Source organism: Athene noctua, chromosome 1, assembly GCF_965140245.1.
Source record: "Athene noctua chromosome 1, bAthNoc1.hap1.1, whole genome shotgun sequence".
In the NCBI taxonomy this organism is placed as follows: domain Eukaryota; kingdom Metazoa; phylum Chordata; class Aves; order Strigiformes; family Strigidae; genus Athene; species Athene noctua.
Window position 1 is genome coordinate 258,412,767 of NC_134037.1, and position 25,948 is coordinate 258,438,714.

Below are 25,948 nucleotides of genomic sequence, written 5' to 3' on the forward strand. Positions count from 1 at the left end.
GCTGCTCCACAGAGCAAGGGGCACAGTGATAAAGGACATGAAAAAGGTTGAGGTACTCCTTGCTTTTTTTGCCATGGTTTTCACTGAGAGGTCTGTCCTTAGGCTTCCCGTGTGAAGTTCAGCAAGGACAAGTGTCAGGTCTTGCACCTGGGAAAACCTTATCCAGGAGTGCAGCACAGGCTGGGATCTACCTGGCTGGGGAGCAGCTCGGTGGAAAGGGACCTGGGGGCCTTGGGGAGAACAAGCTCAGTATGAGGGAACAGTGTGCTGCAGAGCCAAAGAAAGCCAACAGGATGCTGGGCTGCATCAGCAAGGGCATCACAGCAGAGAGAAAGAAGTTGTTACCCCCCCTACTGAGTGCTTGTCAGGCCACACCTGGAATACTGTGCTGTTTTGGTCCCTGCTATGCAAAAAAGCTGTGGAGAGGCTGGAGAGGGTCCAAAGGAGAGACACAAAGATGAACAAGGGACTGGGCAGCCTGTCATGTGAGGAAAGGCTGAGAGAACTGGGTTTGTTCAGCCTTGAGAAGGCTTAGGGGAGACCTTATCACCGTGTTCCAGTGTTTAAAGGGTGGCTACAAAGAAGTTGCAGACTCCCTTTTTACAAGGAGTCACATGGAAAAATCAAGGGGGAATGGGTACAGGTTACTTCTAGGGAGGTTCAGCCAGTATGTATTTACCAGGTCAAATTGATTGCTTTCCATAATGAGATGACTGGCTCTGTGGACAAAAGGGGAGCTGTAGACATTTTAAAATTTTTCCAAAGCTTTTCACATGTTTTCCTATAGTATTCTTACAGTCAAATCTGGCTGTATAAGTGGACTACAAGGCAGGTGGAAAGTTGGCTTGGCTCAAAGAGTGATCAGTGATACAAAGTGACCAGGGACAGTACTGTTGAATGTCTTTTACTGATGACCTGGATGATGTGATGGGACAATCACAGCAAACTGGTGGACAATACTAAACTGGAGGCAAATGACTGATAAACTGGAGGGTGGGGCTTTTATGCAGAGTGTCCTAGATGGGTTGGAGGAATGGATTCACGGGAACTTCATGCAATTCAACAAAGGTAAATGAGAAGTCCTGCACTGGGGGAGAAATAGCTTTATGCAACAGTAAAGGTTAGAGGTCAACAAAGGGGCCTGATGGAAAAGGCTCAGAGGTCCTGGTGTACAGCAAATGGAACATGAGCCAGTGGAGTGCCTCTGCAGCAGAGGTTAACCACATACTGGGCTGGTATTAGCAAGAGTGCAGCCAGTTAAGAGAAGTGGTTCTTCCCCCCTATTGGGCACTTGTGAGACCACATCTTACAAGTGTCCAGTTTTGAGCTCACCAGTACTAGAAACTCAGCCTTAAGCATTCAGCCTTAAGAATTTTTAAGCGTTCAGACTTAAGAGGAAGCTAAGGAAGGAGCTTATTTCTGTCCATGGCTGCCTAACAGGAGGATGTGGAGAAAAGAGATGCACAAAGAAAGGATGAAAGGCAACGATGTGGGAAAAGAGAGACAAAGCATGGGAATTTCTGACTCATTACAAGGGAGAAAAAAGATTACTATGAGGGCAGTCAAACACTAAAACCAGAAGACCACAGTGGCTGAAAAATCTTTTGCCTTGAAGGTATTCAAAACTGGACTCAATGAGGCCTTGAGTAACTGGCTTTAACTGGACCTGCTTTGAGCAGGGGTTAGAGATGATGAGCTTTGGAGGTCCCTTCCGATCTATATGATGCCATGATTCTGTGAAGAAGTGTGCCTTGAAGAGAATGAATGCGTGACGTTGATTTACTTTCAACACACATAGATAAAAGTATTTCAGTGTCCCTGAATGATTCAGAAATACGCTAAAACCAGCTCATCTCTTAAGACCCCATGTCCTCAAGGCATTCCAGAAATTTTTTTTTTTTACATTTACTGTTGCAATCCTATGAGGACTCACAAAATCCTCCTGTATATATCAAATCTAGCACTCCCAAGTACCCACCTTGTGCTTTTAAAATACCTTGAAAGTGATTGTTCTCCCATTTCCCTCTATACACTATGTCAAGGGCCTTATTACTTCTTAGACAATATATGTATGGTATTTATATAGAAGTATCACACTAATTAAACAAATAATGAACTATAATTTTTTTTTCTTCATAATACCCCCCTGGCATGTAAGTAATGCTTCTCCCATAACACAGATGGGAAACTGAGGTACAGAAAGCATGGAGGCCTTCCCAAGCAAATCTCAGCAGAGCACAAATTGAAGCAAATTCTCTGAACTTTCAAGCTTGTGTTTAACCACACAACTAATTATTTAAATAGAAGCTTGATGAAGTGTACTATGGCTTCTGGAAACTTCCCTGGTGTACTGGCCATTCATGTCTTCTGAGAAAGCAAAAAAAGTCGAGGGGTTTAGACTAAGAGCTGTCGAGAGAGGCCAGCAGGACTGTCACCTGGTGAAGGAAGTCCTCTAACATCCAGAAGATAAGAGAAGCCATAGACCAGTTTGGGCCCAGTACCTTGGTGATGGAGACTGACCTGGTTGATTCTGGATGTGGGTGGGGAACCTTCCTGCATGCAGACCAAGAAGCACAGGCTAGCTGAGGCTTTCACTCTCCTTATGTTTTGGATGAGCCAGTGAAATGTGGTGGAGTTGAACGCATAGCTGGCCATCTGGAGGATGTCAGCTGACAGCTGCAAAATGAAGGGGAACTGTCTTTCTCCAGTAGCTCAAGGGCACCCATGGGGAGAAGTTAAAAACCCTCACCACTGAAAACTTTGTGCCTGCCCTTCTTTCAACAGATTTGCAGCACAGTTGTGATTTAGTCTTAATTAAGATGCTAGTCTAAAAACATCCTGTCATATTTTAAAAACAAGCCTGTTCTTTCTTTCTATATTTTCCCACAAACACTTTTATCACAACCTTGATCTTACAGCATGAACTCAAGCACAGCTTTTACTAATTGTAAGCTACAATGTTTTGCTATATATTATGTCAGTCTCACCTCAGTGCCTGGCAAGATCATGGAGTGGAATCTCCTGGAAACTATGCTGGGGCACATGAAAAATAAGGAGGGGATTGGTGACAGCCAACATGGCTTCACTAAGGGCAAATCATGCCTCATAAATTTGGTGGCCTTCTACAATGGGTTTACAGCATTGGTGGATAAGGGAAGAACAACTGACATCATCTACCTGGACTTGTGCAAAGCATTTGACACTGTCCCACATGACATCCTTGTCTCTAAACTGGAGAGACACAGATTTGATGGATGGACCACTCGGTGCATAAGGAATTGGCTGGATGGTCACACTCAAGAGTTGTGGTCAACAGCTCGATGTCCAAGTGGAGACCAAAGTGCTGTTCCTCAGGGGTCAGTGTTGGGATAAGGTCCTGTTTAACATCTTTGTTGGTGACATGGTCAGTGGGACTGAGCGCACCCTCAGTGAGTTTGCTGACAACACCAAGCTGTGTGGAGCAGCGACAGGCTGGAGGGAAGGGATGTGCCATCCAGAGGGACCTGGACAGGCTGGAGAGGTGGGAAAGTGCAAACCTCATGAAGTTCAACAAGGCCAAGTGCAAGGTCCTGCGCATGGGTCGGGGCAATCCCAAACACAAATACAGGCTGGGCGAGGAGTGGATTGAGAGCAATCCTATGGAGAAAGACTTGGGAGTGTTAGTTGACAAGAAGCTCAACATAACTCGGCAAAGTGTGTTTGAAGTCCAGAAAGCCAACTGTACCCTGGGCTGAATCAAGAGAAGTGTGCCCAGCAGGTTGAGGGAGGAGATTCTCCCCTTCTACTCTGCTCTGGCGAGACCGCCCCCTGCAGTCCTGTGTCCAGCTCTGGGGGCACCAACATCAGAAGGACCGACCTGCTTGAGCGGGTCCAGAGGAGGCCACAAAGATGATCAGGGGCTGGAGCCCCCCTGTGAGGACAGGCTGAGAGAGTTAGGGGGGTTCAGCCTGGAGAAGAGAAGGTTCTGGGGAGACCTTAGAGCGGCCTCCCAGTACTTAAAGGGGGCTACAAGAAAGGTGGGGAGGGACTTTTGATCAGGGAGTGTAGGGACAGGACAAGGGGTAACAGTTTTATACTGAAAGAGGGTAGACTCAAACTGAGTGTAAGGAAGAAATTCTTTCCTGTGAGGGGGGTGAGGCACTGGCACAGGTTGCCCAGAGAAGCTGTGGCTGCCCCCTCCCTGGAAGGGTTCAAGGCCAGGTTGGACGGGGCTTTGGGCAACCTGGGCTAGTGGAAGGTGTCCCTGCCTATGACAGGGGGTTGGAACTGGATCATCTTTAAAATCCCTTCCAATTCAAACCATTCTGTGATTTTATGTAATGCTTCATTGGGGCCTACAGTTCTGCAGATGAAAAGAAAGACTGTTTATTGCTAAAAACATGCACCATTTTAAGCATATCTTTTCCTCTCTATTGCTGAAGGTTATGCAACATTAAATTTTACATACAGGGCAAGGCTCACTTCTGTCATTACACTCAAAGCAATCGTTTTTTGAGCCTAGAATGTCTCCCTCAGGGAGGAAAGACTTGTTTCCAGGTAAGACATTATGGCTGTGGGCAAATTACTTTTCCCCTTCGGTATAAGCTTTTTTACTGTTCATAATTATGATGACTCTGGGACCTGTGGATTCTGAAATAAATAAATAAAAATCTGGCAACTGCAGTTATTTCGTTTATAGCTGTAGTAGGAACTTGCCCTGGAGTACAGGAGCAGACAGCAGAGGAGAGCCTGTCTTCCCTCTCCAGAAACACAGTTTTCAGACTAAATTACTTTTGCAGAGCAAGAGAACAAAAAGCCCTTGAGGCACAAGAAACGGCACTGGACAACTGCACGAAGATGGACAGAGGGACCCGTTAACACCCGTGCCGACTGGGACTGCTTGTTTCTACCTTCCACACGTGTCCGGCCGGCCCTGCCCCAGACACCCGCGCTACAGGCAGCGATATAAAGCGCCGCTACGCTTCCGCGCTGCTAAGCCGGGCTAAAGTAACGCCCGGCTCCGCCGAGACGAGCAGGCACAGCACCGTCCCTCGGGCAGCGGCCCCCGGAGGCGCCGCCAGCCCCTCAGGCGCCGCCGGGCGCGGGAAGAGCCCTTTTTCAGCAGTGTGGCGGCTCGCCGCTCCCCGACCGGCGAACGGCGCGCGGCGGTGCTTTACGGCAAGCGTTTCGACCTCCCCGTCCGCGCTTTGCGGCTGCGTGGCGGGGTGGGGGGCGGGGAAGATGTCTGAGCGGGGAGAAGCCCCGGCGGCAGCGGCAGCGGCGGGAGTGGGGGGTGAGATGCCGGCGAAGAAGCAGAAGCTGAGCAGCGACGAGAACAGCAATCCCGGGGACCTGTCCGGCGACGAGAACGTGAGGACGGGCCGGGAAAGAAGGAGGGGGGCGGTGAGGCGGGAGCGCGCGCGCGCGCGGCGGCCGCGGAGCCTCGCGGCGGGGGCGGGGGGGGGAGCGCGGAGGTGAGGGGGGCCCCCGCCCGCCCGCCCGCCCCACGGGCCCTGCTGCGAGGGGACCTCCCGGCCGGCCCCCTCGGCTCTCCCGCGGCCCGAGATCCCCGTCCGACCCCACCGGGGCTCGTCCCGGGCGGGAGAGGGGCTGGGGGCGAAGGGGAGGCGAGGAGGGTGTCAGCCCGCCCGCCTCGGCTCGGCCCGGCCCGGCGGCAGCCCCCGGAGGTAGACGGGCCGTTGGAGGGAGGCCCCGGTGGGAGACAGCAGGGAGAGACCCTCACTTTTTCCTCCACGTGGGTGAGGGAGAATTTGAGGCCCAAACTCTTAAGCGGGCTCTGTCTCGAAGTCTGCTTCAAAATGTCAGACTTACTTTTTTTTTTTTTTTTTTCCTGCAAACCAGCAAAATTTTCCATCTTTCTTGCAGTTTTTGTGTCGCGTGTCTTCACCGTCTTGTTGCAGAGTAACAAGCAGCATAAATTTATCTGTGCAGCTCTTTGGTATATGAGGGATAGGGGTTAGTGCTCATAAACTCCTGTCAGCATAAGAGGCAGCAGGGGCTGAGGACTGTAATCTCTAAATTAGGCTAAAATCTAGTGTTCAGAACGAAAGTAATGTCATTGATATAGAATAGCTTTGAGCATGAAAGATAAACTTAATCTAAGGTGTCTAGCAGTCATTTTACATAGTTATTGAGTGGTGGATGCTATTTGGATGTTAACTTTATTAAGTGTGGAGTTTTTTCTGTTCAGAGCTCTTAGCCAGAAAGTGAGGGATCTGAATCTCATCCCCCACAAGCTGTGGAAGTGCTGCTTGTGAGGTGACGGGCAGGTTCGAGGCGCTCCTCACCACTGCTGTGGAGTTCTTTTACTGCTCTGCAACATTTGTGAGTTCAAGTGTAATTTGGTGTCAATGGCATTCAGGTTTGCTTTGTTGTGGACTGTCAGTGACCACAGATGTGGGCTGTCTAGTTATCGAAAATGTGACCTGTCTTGGTGGTGAAAGGACTCCCTTTTCAGGAGTTGATTACTGGACTCTGCTACTCCTGAAAGATGGGGATTCTATTTAAAAGTTGGCATAATAGCATCAATTTGGAGAAAGGGTGTATTTTGTTCCACGGGTATCCTGGTGCAAGTTCATTGGTTATGTTGTAGTTGCAGATACCCAGTGTAGTTGTGTGATACCAGGTACCTGGTGTTCTTACACTGACTATATCTGACTAGATAGTCCAGAGAAAATGTCAGCCTTGTGAAGTATTACAGCTCTGGCTAGCAAGTGCGCTTGGGAGATGAGAATTTGGCAAGCTTGGAAAATTCTTAGGGTAAAGGACAAGAAACTGGAAAACGTAAAAATTGTTAAACTTGTTTATGTGTATTAGGGGAGGGTTGACTCTCGTAGGGGTGCAACGTAATAGGAGTCACTTCACATTTGGGCAGTTCAGTTTACAGGCCTGTGTGTTGTCTTTTCCTCCTTTTTCTTCTATGTCCTGATTTTCAGAGTTGTTGGGCAAACAAAGACTCAGCTCTGCTGGGTTCTGCTGATAGAGATATGAAACTGGGACAAATAAATGTTTCATGGGAATTGGTGTATTAAAGTTTATAGCTGACCTTATTCCTTGCTCCTAGTGGAGTTCCTGTTGCAGCTTCATGTTACACTTAATCTCGTCCAGTGACAGGCTGTTGTCTGCCTCTGTCTCCCTTAGTTCAGATCTAGAAATCACATGGCCTTGGGATGAGTTGTTTTTCCCCCCTGCTACTCTGATGGAAAGTGAACAGACTACCTTGCCAGGGGGAAGAAAAAAGTTGATTTTTAACAAGCTGAACTTCCTATTGGAAGCACAGGGCTGCCAGCTACGATGCAGGTGAGGTTGAAGTGTGCAGTGATGGGTGATGCAGGGAATAGAAATGCCCTTTTGAGTAGTGTCTTTCAGTCAGACAGCATATGAAATTGTAGTTTCTGTTAATTGTCCAAAGCTGATCTGAAACTGCTCAGTTACTGGGTGGGTTGTTTTGCACACTTTTTTTTTTTCAGTTGTCCCCATACTTACCTTAGCTCTGGCTGCTGACAGTTGGAGGGCCAGTTGATTTAGTTAGCTGATCAGACTGCAAGCTAATTTTATTTTTCATTTTGTTGTTTTTTTTTTTTTTTTACTTAGCTCTTAGTTAAAGGAAGTATATGTAGGAAAGAGCAAGAGTTAGAGGTGGGACTTCCTCTTCTAGTGGCAGTGATGACTTATTGCAGAGCTGTGCTGTGTCTGATGCGGCTGAGGGTGTCCAGAAGTCTCTGAGAATGGATAGATTCTTGGTATCTAAGAATGGATTGATAAGATAAGATTGGCTAAGCATAATGTTTTTACACAAACAGCCTCTTCCTTCAGTACTTCAAAAGTACTCCTTTCATCTATGTCAGATGTTTTCTAGGGAAAGAAACCACTTTATCTTTAGACCTTTTCTTAAGAGCAACTACCAGTATTCTGAGGAAACTTCACTAGGATCACAGTTCACGTCTGTCCCTCTTGGATTAGTCCTCATGTGACTCATGTTCTGTTTCTAGGGAGGAACGCTATTATGTTAGTAATAGATTTAAATACATGAATCTAAATAACACCAAGTCCTAGGAGATCTGCTCATATGGAAGAGAAGAAAGAGTGAAAAGGGCAAGTGCTGCATAATTAGTTCGAATTATATGGCAGTTAATGATATCTTTATTACATTCTATATAATTTGAATGTTTTCAGGATGATGCCGTTAGTATTGAAAGTGGTACTAACACCGAGCGCCCTGATACACCAACAAACACTCCTAATGCACCTGGAAGGAAAAGCTGGGGGAAAGGAAAATGGAAGTCAAAGAAGTGCAAATATTCCTTCAAATGTGTAAATAGCCTAAAGGTAGGTATGTGTAAGCTTCAGCATGGGAGTGCTGGGTACCTTTGGTGGCAGTAATTAGCATTGACTGTGAGACAATGTCAAGACAGATATTTTTAAATATCTGTGTACAATTATATTCCATGCTTATTTGAAGAAAGTACCCTTATTATTTGGAATGGCTAAAGCTTTGAAGAAAAAGAAGACTGAGAAATAGGAAACAGTAGGTAGTGCTGCAGTTCACCCATTTTTTTGTACAGCTTTGCAAAGTTACGTGTGATATAACTGTGTATTTCATTGAAGCTATGGTTGCTTCAGATAAAGACAAGAAACTGGATAAACAAATGAAAATAAAACAAAACCTGTGACAACTTGATGCAAAGTACAGAACCTGTAGAGTTTTTTTCTTCCTGTTGAAATGTGGCTTTTTTTAAAAAAAAAAAAAAAAAAAGACCCAGCAATCTTGGAGTAACTTTTTCCTCACACTTAGCAGATCAGGTGTTTTCTGTCCTTTGGCAATTGTCATAAATGCTATATAGTGCAATTCAGTTAATTTATCATGAGTGTTGTGATTATTTGTTTGCACCTGGTCTATTTATCTTCCCACATAATACCTGATGGTATTAAGGGATGTGGATTCATGGTCTTTATTCCCTGTTCTTGTGTTTTAGGGTAGTATTGTTTTCTTCCGCACTGGTGACAGACTATGGTGAACTGAATGAATTTTCTCTTTGTTCTTTTACGCTGTCAGGATGTTGTTCTTTCATTCCCCAGCCTTGTGTGGGATATTTATGTGGCAGAAGCTGTAAATATGCCATCTGATTTGATTTTTACAAGATCTCTAAATAAAGAAAATACTGCGTCTGGAACAAGATGGGAGTCTTGTTAAACTTTATATTTAGTTAACAAGGGAATGTGTGCAGCTCCATAGTGGCTCTTTGCTGCAGAATTGCTTTTAAGAGGTTTTTGTTGTTCCCCCGCACTTAACTGTTGAGCTGTGCTGATGTAGCTGTTTCTCAACTTTGGCTTCAGACTGCCTCGCTGAAATGCTGGGGTAGCTGAGTGGGAGGGGATGAGAGGTTTGGAGCATGGAAACCTCCTAAATGAGCTTTGCCGCTGGAGAAATTGTGATGTGAAGCTATACTGGCTAAAGTATCTGGGAAACGAGTTGATGTTAATGTGTTTTTTGAAGTATAAAAATTATCTCTAGTCCTTTCAGGGTGTAGGAGGAAGGGAAGTTCTTTCATTTTCACCTAGGTAGGCAGCTGTTCCTGTGATTCGCATGAACTGCCCCCGCAGATAGTGCTTTTTGTGGCTTCAAGTCATACTTCAAACACAGGCGTGGGCCTTTCAGCACCCAAACATTTAACAAGTTCTGAGTTTTGCTAAGCATATTTGTTTTCTATCTGCAGACCAAATATTCCAAAGGGGTTAGTACTTTTCAGGTGTCTCCTGGGAAAACAGAAGATTCCCTCATCCCGGTTTCAACCCAGGCCTCGCTATAGGGTGACCCAAAAGACCACCCTATGAAGTTAAGCAATCCCTGACTTCTGTGGATTTAGATCAGGGCCTGGGAACAGATTCCTGTGCAAGTGGAATCAAGCTGTGAAGGGATAAATGTAGCGTTTCAGCTAAGTGGGTTGTTTTTATTATCTTCTTTTTCCCATTTCTCTTTGAACTGAAGTTAATGCGAATAATAATAAACATGCATGTTAATACAAAGAGTAGGTAGCAGCCAAATTTGGTAACTCCTTCTTAATTCATGTTTGAGGAAGCCTCTCCTTTGTTTTTTTCAGTTCTTCCATACTAATTTGCAGATAGTATGGAGATAAACTCTAACAGTTGAATGTTGTATATGGGTTCAGAAAGACACTTGTGACTCTTTGGATATCCCATAGTTTATGTATCTTTGAACTATACTGTAAGGTGCGTGTACTGCAATTAGTGAAGAGTCAACATGATTTAAAGGCACAGAAATTAATATTCTTTAGGGATGTATACATTACATGTTCTTTCACTTTCCTACTCTTGTTTTTCCCTCTCAGTTTGCTTTTTACTTCTTTTCCGTGGGGAAACAAAGAAATATGTCCATAACCATCTGCTTTGAATGTTAAATGGTTGTGATTCAGCCTGAAAACCAGTGCTTGCTAAAAATGCTTTTTAAATACTACTGTGGAAGTTATTTTGGGTGAAAGTTAAGCATCAGGAAAACAAAAATATAACTTGGAAAATGACAGGAAATAAAAAACTGCCTTTTTTTTCCTTTTAGCAGTACTAAGTTACTGTAAGGTGTACTGAGAAATCTTTGCTGTCTGTGGGCTGAATGGAAATGTAGTTTATAAATAAGCCTATACAGCTAACAGACACATGTCCTCACATACATCCATATAAGTTTTGCTTATAGATCTTCCAGCAAAGAATTGTGTATATTCTGCTTTGATCTGCTTCCATTAAAATGGTGCTATTGTTTGCCCTGCCCTTTGCTTTTGCTGAGGGTGTAGCTCAGTGGTTGTTAGCAGTCTGGTGTCGTCTCTCAGCTTCTACTTGCTGTTCCTTGAGCTGGGAATCAGTGACCAACCACATGCTGGATTCTAGCTTGCTGTGTAAAGGAGAGGTAACTAAAACCACTGCCAGTAATGGCTTGTTTCCACTTCAGGAAACTGGAAATGCATGTGTGGTCAGTTGGCTCCTCGCTGGTAGTGGCATATTAAAATGGATTCATGTAGTTACAGGTGATTACTTTTTGCGTTGGCATAGCATTTATTTCACTGCCTTCAGTCTAAAAATGGGTCTAGTCTTACTCTCTGACTGAACCTGAGTTGGTGTTGAGTGAATAAGAGCAGAGCTAACCATTGATTATTATTCATTTGCTTTTGTAACAATTGTAGGTCTGTTTTCTCCTCTGCCTTCTTTCTCTGGTTCATGAAGAACCTGAGTACACTGGGTTTTGTGCCCTTTATTCATACCAAGGTCAGGACAGCATTTCACAATTCTACTTTTGGACCAGCATGTGGGTCACTCTTCTGTCTGTACAAACCAGTGGTCAGATTTCTGTGACATACTTGGCATCTCAGGATAACCATAATGTGCAGCACCTAAAAGTGTAATGTCTTTAAAAATCTGCTTCATTGTTTAGCACTTGGGACAAAAATTACAGTGGACATGTATTATCAAAATAGCTATGTGCTGTCTCTGACCAGTAAGCATGACGGTGGTTTAAATGAGGTGAGCATAACTTCTTCAGATACCCTAGTGACTTCGTGCAAGAGCCTCTGCCTTACTCCTTATCTGTTAAACACCAGAAAAGCTCCAATATGTATGGTTGGGCTCTTGGAGGTTGTAGCACTCAATGTGAGGAATGTAGCACAGATGGTACAGGTAGCCTAAAGGCATTTGTCTTGCAGAGTAATTTTTCCAGGGAAATAGATTGTCTATGAAAAAGCTGACTAAATGCTTCAGGTATGTACTCAAATACAGAAATATAGAAATACTATAGCTCTCTGTTGTATCTCTCCACTTATTACATATTGCCATGGTCAGGATCCTACCTAGAAAATCACAAACTTATCACAACTTAGGCTGGAAAAAATATCCTATCTTGAGAGGGAAAAACATCCTCCTCTTCACTCTTCCCATTTCACTAAATTTATCAGAAAGGGTGCACATGACAGAGAACAAGGTTATTCCGGAAAAACAAATGCAAACCCGACTAATCTATCTCTGTAATAAAGCAGTAAGAATCCGTGCATTTTACCTCTGGTATCTTCATGCAGTGAGTCAAAAGCCCTCTGTATTCACCAGCATGAACTCTTTCACGCAAAAATTCAAAACCGACTAATTATCAGGGGGTGATCTTTGTAAACTATTCTGTATTTGACCTCTTAGCCATTCTTTTGAAGGAAGACTTAAATACACTCAAAAAATAAGCCTAGAAAATAAGATTCATTACTTTATTGGACACTAAAAATCACAGCCTTGTCTGTGCAGTTTTATGGCATAGAATTTTCCTCATTCTTCATCTCTAATTAAACTATAATGCTTTACAGATGCTGAATACCTGCTTTTTTCTTCTGTCCTGGGGTCACTAATAACCTTTTCCCTTTGCTAGTATCCCATATCCCTCATCACATAAAGCCACTAGTCTGTTCTTTCATGTTATGATGAGTAATACTTCCAGTTAAACTTTGTGCAGTTCTTTTAAACGTGTATTGAGCTTTGAAAGTTGTTACCTCTCTTTAAGAATTGCAGGAGGGCCTTCATCTCTGAAAGATTTTATCCCTTCTCTTTCCAGCTCTTCTAGCTATTTCTGTTAATGACAGATACTGCCTTTCTCAGTAAATAATGCTCTTTTAAATTATTCCGGACTTCCTTACCTTTCTTTTTCTGACTAGTGTCAGACTTCCCACCCATACCCCCTCCTCAGGTTTATTCTTTGGTTCTTGGCTAGGCCAGAGCTTCCAGGCTAATATTTCTGGTGTTGTCTCTGAAGCACTGCCATTTGAAGGCTGCTTAGCAGCCGTCATGAGACACTTCCTTCCTGCCTGCACTGTCCCAGACAGTCCCCTGTGGGGAGGCACTTTAATGAACATTATTCTTACTGAAAACATCCTGTCAGGACAGGCCAAAATACTGTTATCAATTATTAACAAGCACCACCATATTCATAAACATATCTGCTTCTTTTCATTCTCTGTTAAACTGTTGTAAGCTGCATAAAAATAATACTTGGCATTTCTCTGGTAACTGTGAAGGCAATCTGAAAACACTTTGTAGATGTGAACTTTGCAGCAGCATTGTGGCATGCTGGGGAGAGTTCGTCATGTCTGTGATAAGTTGCAAAACCTAACTGCTGTAATAGTGAAATGTGGCCCTTTTTTACCTTTATACCAGTGTAATTCTTCTCTGTCCTCATAATTCTTCTCTGTCTAGTTGTACATTCTTGTGTGAAGTAATTATAACAGTATAAAAATGCATATAGATGTGGCCTTAGATGCAGAGGTTGCCTTGTTGAAATTTGCAAAACAAAGTAGTAGCATTGGAAATATAACTCAGGAGTTCTGCCAGCTTCTGGCCATAACTGAGACAACAGTTCTTCACTTTTTAAAACTTGCTGGGGAGGAAAACGGGGGTCTGTCAGAATATTCCTTTAACCTTCCCTATGACAGCAAAGTTAAAATGCGATTTTACAAAACTGTTCTTTTTAACTGTTCGCTGCCTGAAATTATACTGGATGTGAACCCAGTAGTTTGAGGAGGAAAACATATCAAGCTGTTTACCATCACAGCTGAATTTCACAGAAATATGCTTGTGGGTTTTATCTTTTTTTGTCTCTAATCTTACTTTACATCTACAGGAGGACCATGGTCAGCCTTTGTTTGGAGTACAGTTTAACTGGCACAGTAAAGAAGGTGATCCTCTCGTTTTTGCCACTGTAGGCAGCAACAGAGTGAGTAATGTGTTTTTAACCATAAGCCCTTCCGTGTGGTTCTGCCTGCATTCTTTTTTTTTTTTTTTTTTTTTTTTTTTTAGCCAAACCCTTTACCTGTGTTTGGTGCAGACACAAGATACTTCATACAGAAAGTTTTATTTCTGAGGTTTGTGGCATCTGTTATCTGGGAGAGTTGCATCCTCTGGACTGTTTTATGAAGTCATGTGTTAGCTATTTGGGAATTAGCCTATATAGTAAAGAAAAAAAATCCTTCAGTAATATAAACGTGGGATAAGGAAGAGAGGTGCATAAATGTATCTTCTCACTAAAATTACTCTTCACAGATGTTATTGTTTCCAAAAGGTCATATGTTCTAAAATGGGATGTGAAGTGCCTGCAGTGATGCCAGTCAGCTCAGTAACTAAATTCATGTCCTGTGTGGAGTGAATTTATAGGCTTTTTCTGAACAAGGGTCTATGTCATTTCAGTCTTGAAAATAACTCCTGAAGTGCATTCTATGCAAGTGGTGTGAATAAACAAGAAGCCTTTCATTTCCAGGTTTATTCCACCTGGCAGTTACTAAAAGTGCTAAACTAAGATTAAACAAAGTATGAATGGCTCATTAAAAGACCAAGTCATATTAGAGATGGTGTGTTAAGTTGACTGTGGCTGGATGCCAGGTGCCCACCAAAGCTGCTCTCTCACTCCCTTCCTCAGCTGGTCAGGGGAGAGAAAATATAACAAAGGCTCCTGGGTCGACATAAGGATGGGGAGAGGTCACTCAGCCATTACCATCACAGCCAAAACAGACTCAACCTGGGGAAATTAGTTTAATTTATTACTAATCTAATCAGAGTAGGATAATGAGAAATAAAATGCAAATCTTAAAACCACATTCTCCTCAGGCTCAACTTCACTACCAGTTTCTTGACCTCCTCCCCCTGAGTGGCACTGGGGGATGGGGAATGGGAGTTGAGGTCAGTTCATCACACGTTTTCTCTGCTGCTCCTTCCTCCTCATGCTCTTGCCCTGCTCCAGCGTGGGGTCCCTCCCACAGCAGACAGTCCTCCAAGAACTTCTCCAACGTGAGTCCTTCCTAGGGGCTGCAGCTCTTGATGAACTGCTCCAGCGTGGGCTCCCCACGGGGTCACAGCCTCCTCCGGGCATCCCCTGCTGCAGCGTGGGCTCCTCCCCGGGCTGCAGGTGGGTCTCTGCTCCCCCGTGGAGCTCCATGGGTGCCGGGCACAGCTGCCTCCCCATGGGCTGCCCCACGGCCTGCAGGGGAACCTCTGCTCTGGGCCTGGAGCACCTCCTGCCCCTCCTCCTGCACTGACCTGGGGGGCTGCAGGGTTGTTCCTCTCACCTGTTCTCACTCCTCTCTGCTGCTGCTGTTATGTAGCAGTTTTTTTCCCCTTCTTTAATGTGTTATCCTAGTGGTGCTATTGCTGTCACTGATGGTCTCAACCCTGGCCAGTGGTGAGTCCGTCTTGGAGCCGGCTGGCATTGGCTCTTTCGGATACAGGAGAATCCTCTAGCAGCTTCTCACAGGAGCCACCCCTGTAGCCCCCTGCTACCAAAACCTTGCCACACAAACCTAATAGGGATGGCTGTAGTAACTGATTCCAAATAGAGTTTAATCTTACTAAGACAGTGCAGATAATAGATACATATATCTGGGAAGGACTGCTGACAAGTCCCAGAGTGGTGCTTCACTGAAACTGCTGTGAGCATTCTTTTACCAAACCATTTCCACTTGTTGGAAACAAACAGGTGATGGATGAGCTCTAAGCCATAAAGAGTACCTCTCCCCATCAGGAAGTGAATATACAGGTGCATGTGATTTGCTTTTGAAATATATGACAGATAAGCAGCAATCTCTCCCACTTTTCTTTTTTTCTCCAGGTTACTTTATATGAATGTCATTCCCAAGGTGAAATCCGTCTGTTGCAGTCCTACGTGGATGCTGATGTATCCTTTTAAGTTAAAAAGCCACTTGTTTGCCTCCTGTTCATCAAAAATGAAGAGGCTTTGTAGGAAAAAGCATATGAAGGTTTTGTCTGTGATTTAATACTTTGCTCATGTGACACATTCCTTATGTTAGGTCCAAGTCTTACTTCTTTCCCACATCCTAGAGTCCCTTCTATTGAAAAAAAAATTAAAAACGCAGACTCATGGACCATGCTTTATTAAAATATTTGAAAACTGATTCTCCACCAGTTTAATCTTCCCAACACTAATATTTGTGTAATGTTTCATATTCACTGCCTTACAGTAGTCTCAGTTTCTCGGTAAATTGGAACTGGGTTTAAAGCCTAAGAATCATGTTTCATGCTCTGAAGTGGTAATAATTTGTGTTGATCGTTTGCAGTACACAAGTCAGTAACTTGTGAACTCTGTCTTGATTCATCCTCCTTTTATTCCAAATCTTTGGATGTTTTGGAGAAAGAGGTTGAAAAGTGATGCTGAGAGAGAGAACATGCATGTTATGAACAGAAGTGAGGAAACTGGCATCTATAGAAAAGGTGATGTTGCTTGTATTTGCATATATACATAATCAAATATGTAACTTTATCTTATTGCCTCCAGCAGAGACTCCTGGGCACTTGCATAAAATAGCAACAAGTTTACTTAAAAAATCACATTGTTTCTTCTGTGTTCCTTAATGTGAGACCACGTAGGCAGATGAAAATTTCTATACCTGTGCGTGGACATACGATAGCAATACAAGCCATCCTCTTCTGGCTGTGGCAGGGTCCAGGGGTATTATTAGGATAATTAACCCTATTACAATGCAGTGTATAAAGGTGAGTGCTCCAGACTTTGAGTTACAGCTTGTGTTTCAGTAAGGCATGAAACTTATGTCTTCTAAATACATAAACATGAGGGGAAATGATAACTTGGTCTCTGAATTCTATCCCAGCACTACGTGGGCCATGGAAATGCAATCAATGAACTGAAATTCCATCCAAGAGATCCAAATCTCCTTTTATCTGTAAGCAAAGGTGAGGAAAAAAACCTCTTTTGTTTTTGTATAAATCAGGATACTTTGGATTGGATTTTGGTCTTGACAATGGCCAAAACCTTAATGATTTTTTTATGAATGGCACTGAACAAGTTTACCTTGAAATTCAAGAGCAAATCTTGCTCTTTTGTGGCTATATATCTTGTACATATTATATCCATGGCCTACAATAAACATAACTCCACCTGTGGTGCAAAGGGATTGCGAACAGTGCTGCTTTTAGGAAAGAAGGAACATGAGCATCGGGGTTGCTCTTCCCTTTCCAACAGTCGAGTTAATTTTTTTTTTCAGTTGTTGAATCATGTTGCCATCTAGTGGGGATGTCTTAATGTCACAGACAGCATTTACCACCGTGTTCATGGCGAAAATTTCGATTCTCTGTTGCTCAGGAGCAGTTCTAACTTTAATTGGACTTTGTGTAAAAAGCATATTAGTGAAGGGAGAAGTGAGGTTTTGGTATGGTGTCTCGTGGGTTTGTCCAGAACATCTCAGGAGTCACAACTTCCTAATCTTGACTGTTCTGTGAAGTAAGGGCATGCTTGATCTGCAAGAGCAAGCCTTTAGGAATGCTCAAGTTGGAAACATTCACATAAGGGGACTTTTGTCTTTAGTGTATTTGGTTTTGCCAGTGAAGCTACAAGAGAATAGGAGTTGGGAACCTCTCTGATTTTTGCAGCTGTCAAGTTTGTGCTGTGGGTCTGTAACACTGAATTTCTTGAGTTCTGTATATTTTTTAAGGTTTTGTCTTAAATAACATTTTGACATCAGCCATAGTACTACAAGTTTTAATGTGCAATCTCTGGACCAGGTACTATCTTCGAGAAGGCATGAGGCAGGAGAGTACTGGGGTCTCAAAACTGCTTGGCTAAGAGATGAGTAGAAAAAGAGAATACTTGGGACTGTGTGGCCTTCCAGCTGGTGTTGCTGTTCAGTGCAGTGTACTTGTGGAATCCATGAGGGAAAGGCACTAGAGGCTCCCATTTCCAACTGAGAAACACAGTAGAGGTTCTTCATTAGAAATTGTTAAAACTTACTTTAAACAAGTGGATTGGTCTCATTGACTTAGGAATACATATTGTTTATAGAAACAAGTTCTTCCATCCCTACAGTCTGTGGTTAATAAAGAATAATATTTTAAAGGTTAAAAACCAGAAAATCAAAGCTTCTCTGAAGGCTAATGTAAGAATGGCTGAAAGGAATTGTAGCATTTTTTGATACATAAAATTGTTTTTGAGATGAGACTGAATAAAACCATACTTGTCCAAGATCAGACTCTTCTTTTTTGGATGGTCTAAAGATCCAAGTATATTTTTGCTAGAAGCTGTCCCTTGGGTTGGGGGGTGGACACACTTTCTCAATTTCAGAATTAGTCCTAACAATAGTTTAGTTGTAATGGCAATTTTAGTTAATGCAGTTCCGTTGTTTCTTACAATTGAAGAAGAATTAAGTGCCGTTTTGATGTTTACATGAACACCTGTTATTGAAAGTAGTTAAGCTGAATTATATTATTCATATGTACATATAAAAAGCAGCATGTAATTTTATTTGTTCTTTATAGATCATGCATTGAGACTGTGGAACATCCAGACAGACACGCTGGTTGCAATATTTGGAGGAGTAGAAGGGCACAGGGATGAGGTGTTAAGTGCAGTAAGTGGAAGACTGTGGGGCAGTGACTTAGATTTACAAAGGGTAGTAAGCCTACAATATGCAAATTTTATCCTCTTGTGCACTGTTTTGATATTATACCTACATAAAAAAAACCCAAACCTGAAGTGCATAATTACTGTTTTAAGGGGATAGACGAGTTTAAATTTAAGGTGGTTTGATTGGGCCACCTCTCAATATACAGGACAGGTGTTCGCTTTCTGTGTAGCTAGTTTTCTCACAGTGCAGCCTAGAAGTAAACAAAACAGAGTTCAGTGGGGCTAGAAAGAGTAAAAAGTTTTCATGATGGTCCCACTTTTGAAGTTCTTGAGGTCTTATCAAGCCAAAGCAGCAAGAACAAATAAGCCTTGAGAGACATTATAGTGAAGGAAATAAGTTATTTCAGGTGAGTTATGCTGCTTTTCAGTGGCTGTGAACAGACACTGGTACCCAGCAGTTGTCAGCTAGAATAGTTGACTTCTAATACGCTGCTCTAAAGAGCTGTTTCCATTCCTGTTGTGTGACCTGAAAGGTGAGGGGTGCATCTATATGAAACCTGACTTTGTATTATTCTCTTGTGGTTCTAAATAGTCATCACCCTGGAATTCTGCCAGAGTTGCTCCATAAAATGAAACCTAGGGAATTTATTGAGGGAGGAGCACTAGCAGTAGTTTCATTGTCTGTCAGTGCTGTTGAATATACCTCTCGTTCTTGAGAGAGAGTAAATATAATTATTAAGATACTGTGGTGCTTTGCAGTGAGCAGGATTAAGTTATTAGTATTTTTCTGTTTGAAATACACAGTTTTACTGCATTCTCTAAGCCAAAAATGCTGTTTTGATGGAAATGATGGAATAAAATCTGAGTTGTTATAATGCATCTTAGGCTGGGGGTCCTCAAAATTATTTCATATACATAGGATTATGATCTTCTTGGTGAAAAAATCATGTCCTGTGGGATGGATCACTCTCTAAAACTCTGGAGAATTAATTCCAAGAGAATGATAAATGCTATCAAAGAGTCTTATGAGTACAACCCAAATAAAACCAACAGGTATGTAGCCTTCATCTTCTTGACTGTCTCTGCAAAACATGAATATTCTCATCAGTGGCCCAGGTTAATTCCTATCCAGGTTGGAGTTTTGGGGGACAGTGAGTGACTGGGGGATTGTGCTGGATACCGAATCTCTAGAAGATGTGTCTTCTTGATGGTTGCTTCAGTAGAATTTTTATTGAATCCAGATTTAAAGTCCTGACACTTGTATTTTTTAATTACTATCTTAATTATTTCTTATCTGCTTTGCTAGAAAATACCTGGAATTCTTATCTCCTTCTTAGTTAAAAGGTTTTATTTCACTCTGTTTCAAGATGTCAATTACTAATTATTTTATCTGTTAGTGGACTTTGGGGCAGGGACAAAGCTGTTCATGTAGTAATAACCTTAATTTTCATAATTCTCTGATCTGACCTCAGATATGAGTAAATTGTCAATAAACATAGCAATTAGATACACAATAGATAAATCCTCCTCTATGAAGTTCCTCAACTTTTTAATCTTAACTTCCAATTAAACCACTGAGAGAACTGAAGAGTCTAAAACACACTGAACATGTTCAGCAATGAGACTAGCTGTGAAAATACTCTCGCTTTTTTTGGTAATGTTACCAAATATTAAATGATGCTTTTTTAGCGTGCTTTTTTTCAAAATGATGATTTTTTTTTTTAATAGTGTGCATTTCTATTTAACAATTTGGATGTTGCAGAAGCAGCATCAGGAAGACTGAGCTTTAATTCTTCAAGTATATGGCAACAGGAGCTGTATTCAGTATCTGAAGGAGTGGCTTTGGTTAGCATTGTTTCTGCAGTCTTTTTCACAGGAGACTAGTTATTTCATTAGGAATGAGGGTGAAAACAGGGACTGTTCCCATTATTATTTAAAAAAAAGCATAAAAAATCTACTTTGTTATAAAACTGTTAAAATGAAAAAAAGGCTTGTCCTTTTAACGTTGAGACGTGTTAAAACTGGCTGTTAAAAATTAGACTTGTGCTTCTGTGTTTCTCTGAACCTTCACCTGGCAATTTTCTTCATAGGCCTTTTATTTCCCAGAAAATTCACTTTCCTGACTTTTCTACAAGAGACATACATAGAAACTATGTTGACTGTGTACGATGGTTGGGAGATCTAATTCTTTCCAAGGTAATGTTGCAGGTTTTTATCTGCTTGTTTTGAGGATCTTAAACAGTAGAAGTTTTACTAATGTTTGGGTCTTAGGTTAAATTATTATGCCGTATCAAATGATGTTATGGAGCGTATATTGTGAATTTCGTCAACTGTCAGGGTGTGTGGATAAGCAGCTTGTACTTAAAAAGTAAAATTATTACTACAGCTGTACCTCTGCTAAAAGCACAGGGATAGCAGCTAACCAGAATCTGCATGGAAGGTACAGAAAGAGAATGTAAAGGTACTGATAAGGGGTCCTGCTGCTAAAGGGAGAAATGAGGGTTCCCATAATGGAGTAACTTGGTTTAATGTGCTGTGTCCAGTAGTAACATCTGCTTGCAGATCTTAAACTAGGTGATCCAACTGCCTCATTGCCAGAAAGTGATGCTTGCACGGTCCTGTTGGTTGAAGGAGTTGGGTGAACAGTCCTCAAAAGGTTAATTTAAACTGCTCATTGAAGTGTGTTTGAGCACATCTGTCTGCCTTCCTCTGAAGTGGGTGAGGGAGGGCTCCTGCAGCCCTGTTATCTGGCAGAGCTGTGAGGGCAGCAGCTCCCAGTGATGGGCAGGGATGTATTGTTGGTGATGTGGCTGTGATCTAAGGGCAGAGGTGAGATTTTCTGTTGTACTTCTTTGAATGTCATTGGGGAAGCCATGAGACAAAATGTTTGGTTATATTTGTAGTTAGACTGAATGTGCAGTATAAATTGTAAATATAGGTGACTTTGTTTTCATTGTTTCCCCCCAGTCTTGTGAAAATGCCATTGTGTGCTGGAAACCTGGGAAAATGGAAGATGATATCGATAAAATCAAGCCTAGTGAGTCAAACGTAACCATCCTTGGGAGATTCGATTACAGCCAGTGTGATATATGGTACATGAGGTTTTCAATGGATTTCTGGCAGAAGGTATGTGTGAGCTTGGGCTTTGCTGTAGTTGAAGGTCCGTAACTTTTCACTGATTCCATACTTACGGGCATAGAAAGTCTTGGTTCGTGTGATGTGATGTGTGAGAAACAGAATGATTTGCTGCAAGGGGCTTTATAGGAAAATGGTGGAGCCCTGGATTTCTCATTCTGGGTTCTGCCTGGTGGAAAAAATTCCACCAAATAAATATTTATTTTCCATCCAGGGTATGTTTACTGATATCTTACTTCCCCATCTGCAGAGATCGGTAATAAAATGGACAAAAGGAGGCAAATTTTACAGCATTTCTAGCCCTTCCAGCAGACTCATTAAGTCATTCATGTTCAAACATTCACACACAATTTATCAGCTATAGAGCTTTTATAAAATTCTGGCTTCCATTCTTTTGAGTTAGTATTTTAAATCTTTTATATCCTCTGCTCTTTTAAAGATGCTTGCTCTGGGCAATCAGGTCGGCAAACTTTATGTCTGGGATTTAGAAATAGAGGATCCTCATAAAGCCAAGTAAGTACTTCTTTAAAAAATTTTATTTTTGTTAGGGAGTTGGGGAACTTTACTGAAGGAAAGGAACTATAGAAATTCTTGAACAGTAGTAGTCACTTTCCATTTTAGCTACTAGGTAGATAAACATTCTGAGCCCTTGAAAGTTAACATTAATTATTTTTTACTGATTTATTATTTTTTTACTGATTATTTATATTACAGTATTGCAAAGAGACCCCAATCAGATTGTGCTGGGTACCATATGTAGATACAGTAAAAGACAATTTGTTCCTCAAAGTGTTTACAAGCTAATTAAGGTGGAAAATTTACAAAGCAATTAAGAGAAGATGAGCTGTAGCACATGACAGAGGAGAAATAGGGGAAGGAGCTAGAGTAATGAAAGTATAAAGGTTAGTTATAAGCACAATGTAGAGGAAAAGTGTGGCTTTCCAGTAACTCACCTGTGTGGCCAGGCAATTTTACAGCAAGTCTTATATATATATCTCTGTGTGTGTGTGTGTGTGTATAACATACAAATGCAAAAAAACAAACTAAAACCCCAAACATAATGTGCATAAAATGTATATACACTATGTATATAAATATATTCATAACATATGTATGTACACTCTATACTAAATTATATATACTGATCTTTACATATTTTAGATATATGTAATCTATATAAATACGTGTGTGTTTATATACACATAAACATGTGAAGTTCCTGAAAATGCTGCAGTCTTTAATCACCCAATTACAGTATTTTTTTCCTAACCACTGGGACAGAGCATTAATGGAAGTCCCAAATAATATGATTTGATAAGCTTTCAGTCAGTGCTTCAATGAAAATTGGGTGGGTGAGAAATAGTGGTGGGCACACACTTGCTTTCCCAAGTGCACATCTGGAACACAGAATACACCATGAAGGGCATCATCCTGTTGCCCTTCAGCTCCTCCCTAGGTCGTATAAGAAAGAGGCTGGTGAAACAGTGCTCTAGAATAATACTAAGTGCAGACTTAATGTTGCAGCTGAATAATTTTTTTTTTTATTTATAGGTGTACGACTCTCACCCATCCTAAATGTGTTGCTGCCATACGACAAACCAGTTTTAGCAGGGACAGTAGTATCCTTATAGCTGTGTGTGATGATGCCAGTATCTGGCGCTGGGACAGACTACGATAAATTACTTTTTCTTAATTCAAAGTAGAAAATATATTTTCAAATTATAATATAGTCTGTTAACTCGCTAGTACAGTAGATGCATTTAGTGTAGACTTTCTCAAAGGTTCGGCAGGCTGGAGCTGAACTTAGTGATGTTTACATTCTGTGTATTGTTCTGCTTGAAATTGCTGCTTTTAATAAAAAGAAGTATTTTTGTAAAGTTTTCTGAATTGTCCATTTTAATTATTTTCCACAAGGAGTTTTCACTTATGGCCTATGAAATTGCTTTGCATATAGCTGTCACAAATGCATGGTAAACTTGCTAGAAATTTGGTATGCGTATGCTTGCAGTTGGGTTTGTGCCTTTTTGACTAAAAACCTAATGAAGCTGTTGAATCTTGTTCAGGGACCACACAAAGAAAACACTACACTTAAGAATATAGTATAAATAAGTCACTGCTAAAAATATTTAAACTCAGTCCTTAGGTCAGTTGCACATTAAATTTTAATAATCTCAAATTGGGATGTGCTTTTCACCATTTGTGTTACTGGTTAGGGGAAAAAAACTTTACTTTTTTTTTTGTGGATCACATTGCCTTCATTCTGGCTGTTTATTTACTGCAATTAACTTATTAAATCATAGTTAGTTATTGAAAATGTATCTTAATTACCTCTATTGGCAGTATCCCCAAATAGCCTCATCACTGTTTCACTTGCCCTAGGAATAATGAATTATAAAATCAGTATTATTTAATACAGGTTTAAAATATGTACAATTAATAAAAATAAAAGGGAGAAAATGGGTGAGATGGCAGACATCATTAACAGCGATAACTGTGTTCAAAACACTTGTGTATAGCTTGTCAGTGTACAGTGGAAATGTTAGTGTTTGTGTTCTGGAGGTGGCCCAAGCCATTGCACAATAGCTGTGCGTACCTGACCGAGGAAGAAGGTTAGTAATATTTACTGAAGCTGAACCATTTACATATTTTCTCCTCCTGTTCTCTTCTTATCCTTCACCATAACACATTACTTGAAAAGAATGTATCGGTGTACTTGTATTTATATAAAATTCTATCATTGGCAATGTAAGAGTGCTTTTTTGATCAGCAGATTAAGTAGTTCTGTCTGCAACTGACTTAAGTGCATATCTGACTTTTATCTTTAAGGATATCGCTTTTTCCTGTTTGTTACACTTTGGGGAGCTTAAGTTCTCTGTTTAGATAAACGACCAGTTCAGTTTGAAGTAATATGACTAAACCAGTTTTGATTTGTGTCCTTGGGAGCCTTCAAAAAATGAAGTTGAACAGGCAAGTAGTGTACAAGTTTTAGTCTGTGACATAGGATTTTTTTTCCTTTTTTTAAATCCTTGTCCTTACTCCTAGGATGGTGCAGTAGTACTGTTGTAGCAGAGCTCTGTCCAAAACCTACTGTGTAATTGAGCTGGATTCTGGACCTTCTTTTTCTTGCACAAGCCAAGGGGCCAGTGTGCTCATTCTCCAAAGAGATGTCCTTGATGGACTGGTCATGGGGATGTGATCAGGCAGCCAAGTGTAAAACCATAGAGTTGGACAGAACCAATCTCTCTAGCTAGAGACTGAACTACCTGCAGAGTTGAACACAAACTAGCTGGAGAAGATGATTGTGGGACTGGAGCTTGGAGGCAGTTTTTAACCACTAGTTAAACTGCATCGCTGGATGAGCTAAACTCTATTGAGAAAACTTGGGTTGGAGGCTGGTACCACTTAACTTGCAAGGAACATGCCCTTGGACCAGGTCTGCTGTGTTTCCTCATGTGCAGTGTTGAGAGGGAAAGGGGGTACAAAAGCAGTAGGGATTTCTCAGCCAGGGTTGTTTTTTCAGTATGTGCATTCTGATGAATGAGCTGCCCAGTTTGAGAGAAAGGAAAGGAAGGGTGGTGCTTCACTGGAGAGCAGTCGACACAGTTAGGGTCAGCTTTAACTTTTGGATTAATTTATAAATGTGCTGAAGACTCTCTTAAAGTACAGACAGATGTTCCAGCAGGTTTGCCCTGAAAAACCTGGTCAGAGCTGAAATCAGATTTAAAGTCTTAAGGGAAGAGCTAGAAAATGTGAACTTAAAGTAGAGCTGGAGCAAGTCACAGGGAAATAAAAGAATTCTTTACAGTCAGTCCTATCTGGTTTTCAGACTTATAAAAGTGTGTTTATTTCACTGGGGTGTTTTCTTCCTAGAGTTGCCCAGTTCTAGACTAAAAAAGGGGGAAAAAATGTAAAATTTTTATTGTGCATCTTCTGGAAGATACAGAGCTATCAGTTATAATCATTGCAAAATAACTTAAAGAGTTTAATTTCTCCAAACTCTTTTAACATATACTTTTCTGTAACATACCTTGAGAGCTCCAGAGCTTAAGTTCTTCAGCAAAGGAAGTGTGGTTTATCCTAGTATTGGAGAAATCTACCAAAAAAGATCCCAAAAGACATTAACGTGTGTTCTTCGCCCTTGTCTGCAAGCCACCTGCAGCTTTGTTCTTTGCCAAATTCTGTAACAAGACTCTGGTTTCCTATCTCAGCCAAAGGCAGAGGAGGGAGAGATAAAGTCAGGCTCTGCCTGGCTCCAGTCTCCTGGGGGACAGTTGGAATAGAGCCAGGAAACTGTTTGAGGAGGCTGCAAGTGTTACAGATGTCTGTTCTGTGTGAACTCTGGGTGAAGAATACAATAAAATTTGAAAGGCACTGTTTCCTTCAGCTGTTGCACACTGAGTGTCTCTGAAGAGA

The 25,948-nt window shown here is 41.7% G+C and overlaps 1 protein-coding gene across 8 annotated transcripts; it reads left to right on the top strand.

Annotated features, from left to right (window-relative positions):
• The first annotated feature begins 5,220 nt into the window (after window positions 1–5,220).
• Window positions 5,221–23,416, top strand: EED (embryonic ectoderm development). 8 transcript variants are annotated; one of them, XM_074918250.1, is made up of 12 exons: window positions 5,221–5,349; window positions 8,176–8,328; window positions 13,658–13,750; window positions 15,635–15,700; window positions 16,411–16,536; window positions 16,653–16,734; window positions 18,313–18,404; window positions 19,320–19,453; window positions 20,491–20,596; window positions 21,368–21,526; window positions 21,975–22,048; window positions 23,087–23,416. In XM_074918250.1, exons 1-12 carry the CDS (start codon window positions 5,221–5,223, stop codon window positions 23,211–23,213), a joined length of 1,341 nt encoding a protein of 446 aa, XP_074774351.1. In that variant the 3' UTR covers window positions 23,214–23,416. The 8 variants fall into 8 exon arrangements, with proteins under 8 accessions (XP_074774351.1, XP_074774359.1, XP_074774366.1 ...); XM_074918258.1 differs by lacking the exon at window positions 15,635–15,700 and having other exon boundaries at window positions 5,229–5,349; XM_074918265.1 differs by lacking the exon at window positions 13,658–13,750 and having other exon boundaries at window positions 5,229–5,349.
• The last annotated feature ends 2,532 nt before the right edge of the window (window positions 23,417–25,948 follow it).

Coding starts and splice junctions, on each gene's coding strand:
- EED (XM_074918250.1), top strand. CDS start 5,221: ATGTCTGAGCGGGGAGAAGCCCCGGCGGCAGCGGCAGCGGCGGGAGTG. Junction 13,751..15,634: donor CCACTGTAGGCAGCAACAGA/GTGAGTAATGTG, acceptor TTTTTTCTCCAG/GTTACTTTATATGAATGTCA. Junction 15,701..16,410: donor AGTCCTACGTGGATGCTGAT/GTATCCTTTTAA, acceptor GAGACCACGTAG/GCAGATGAAAATTTCTATAC.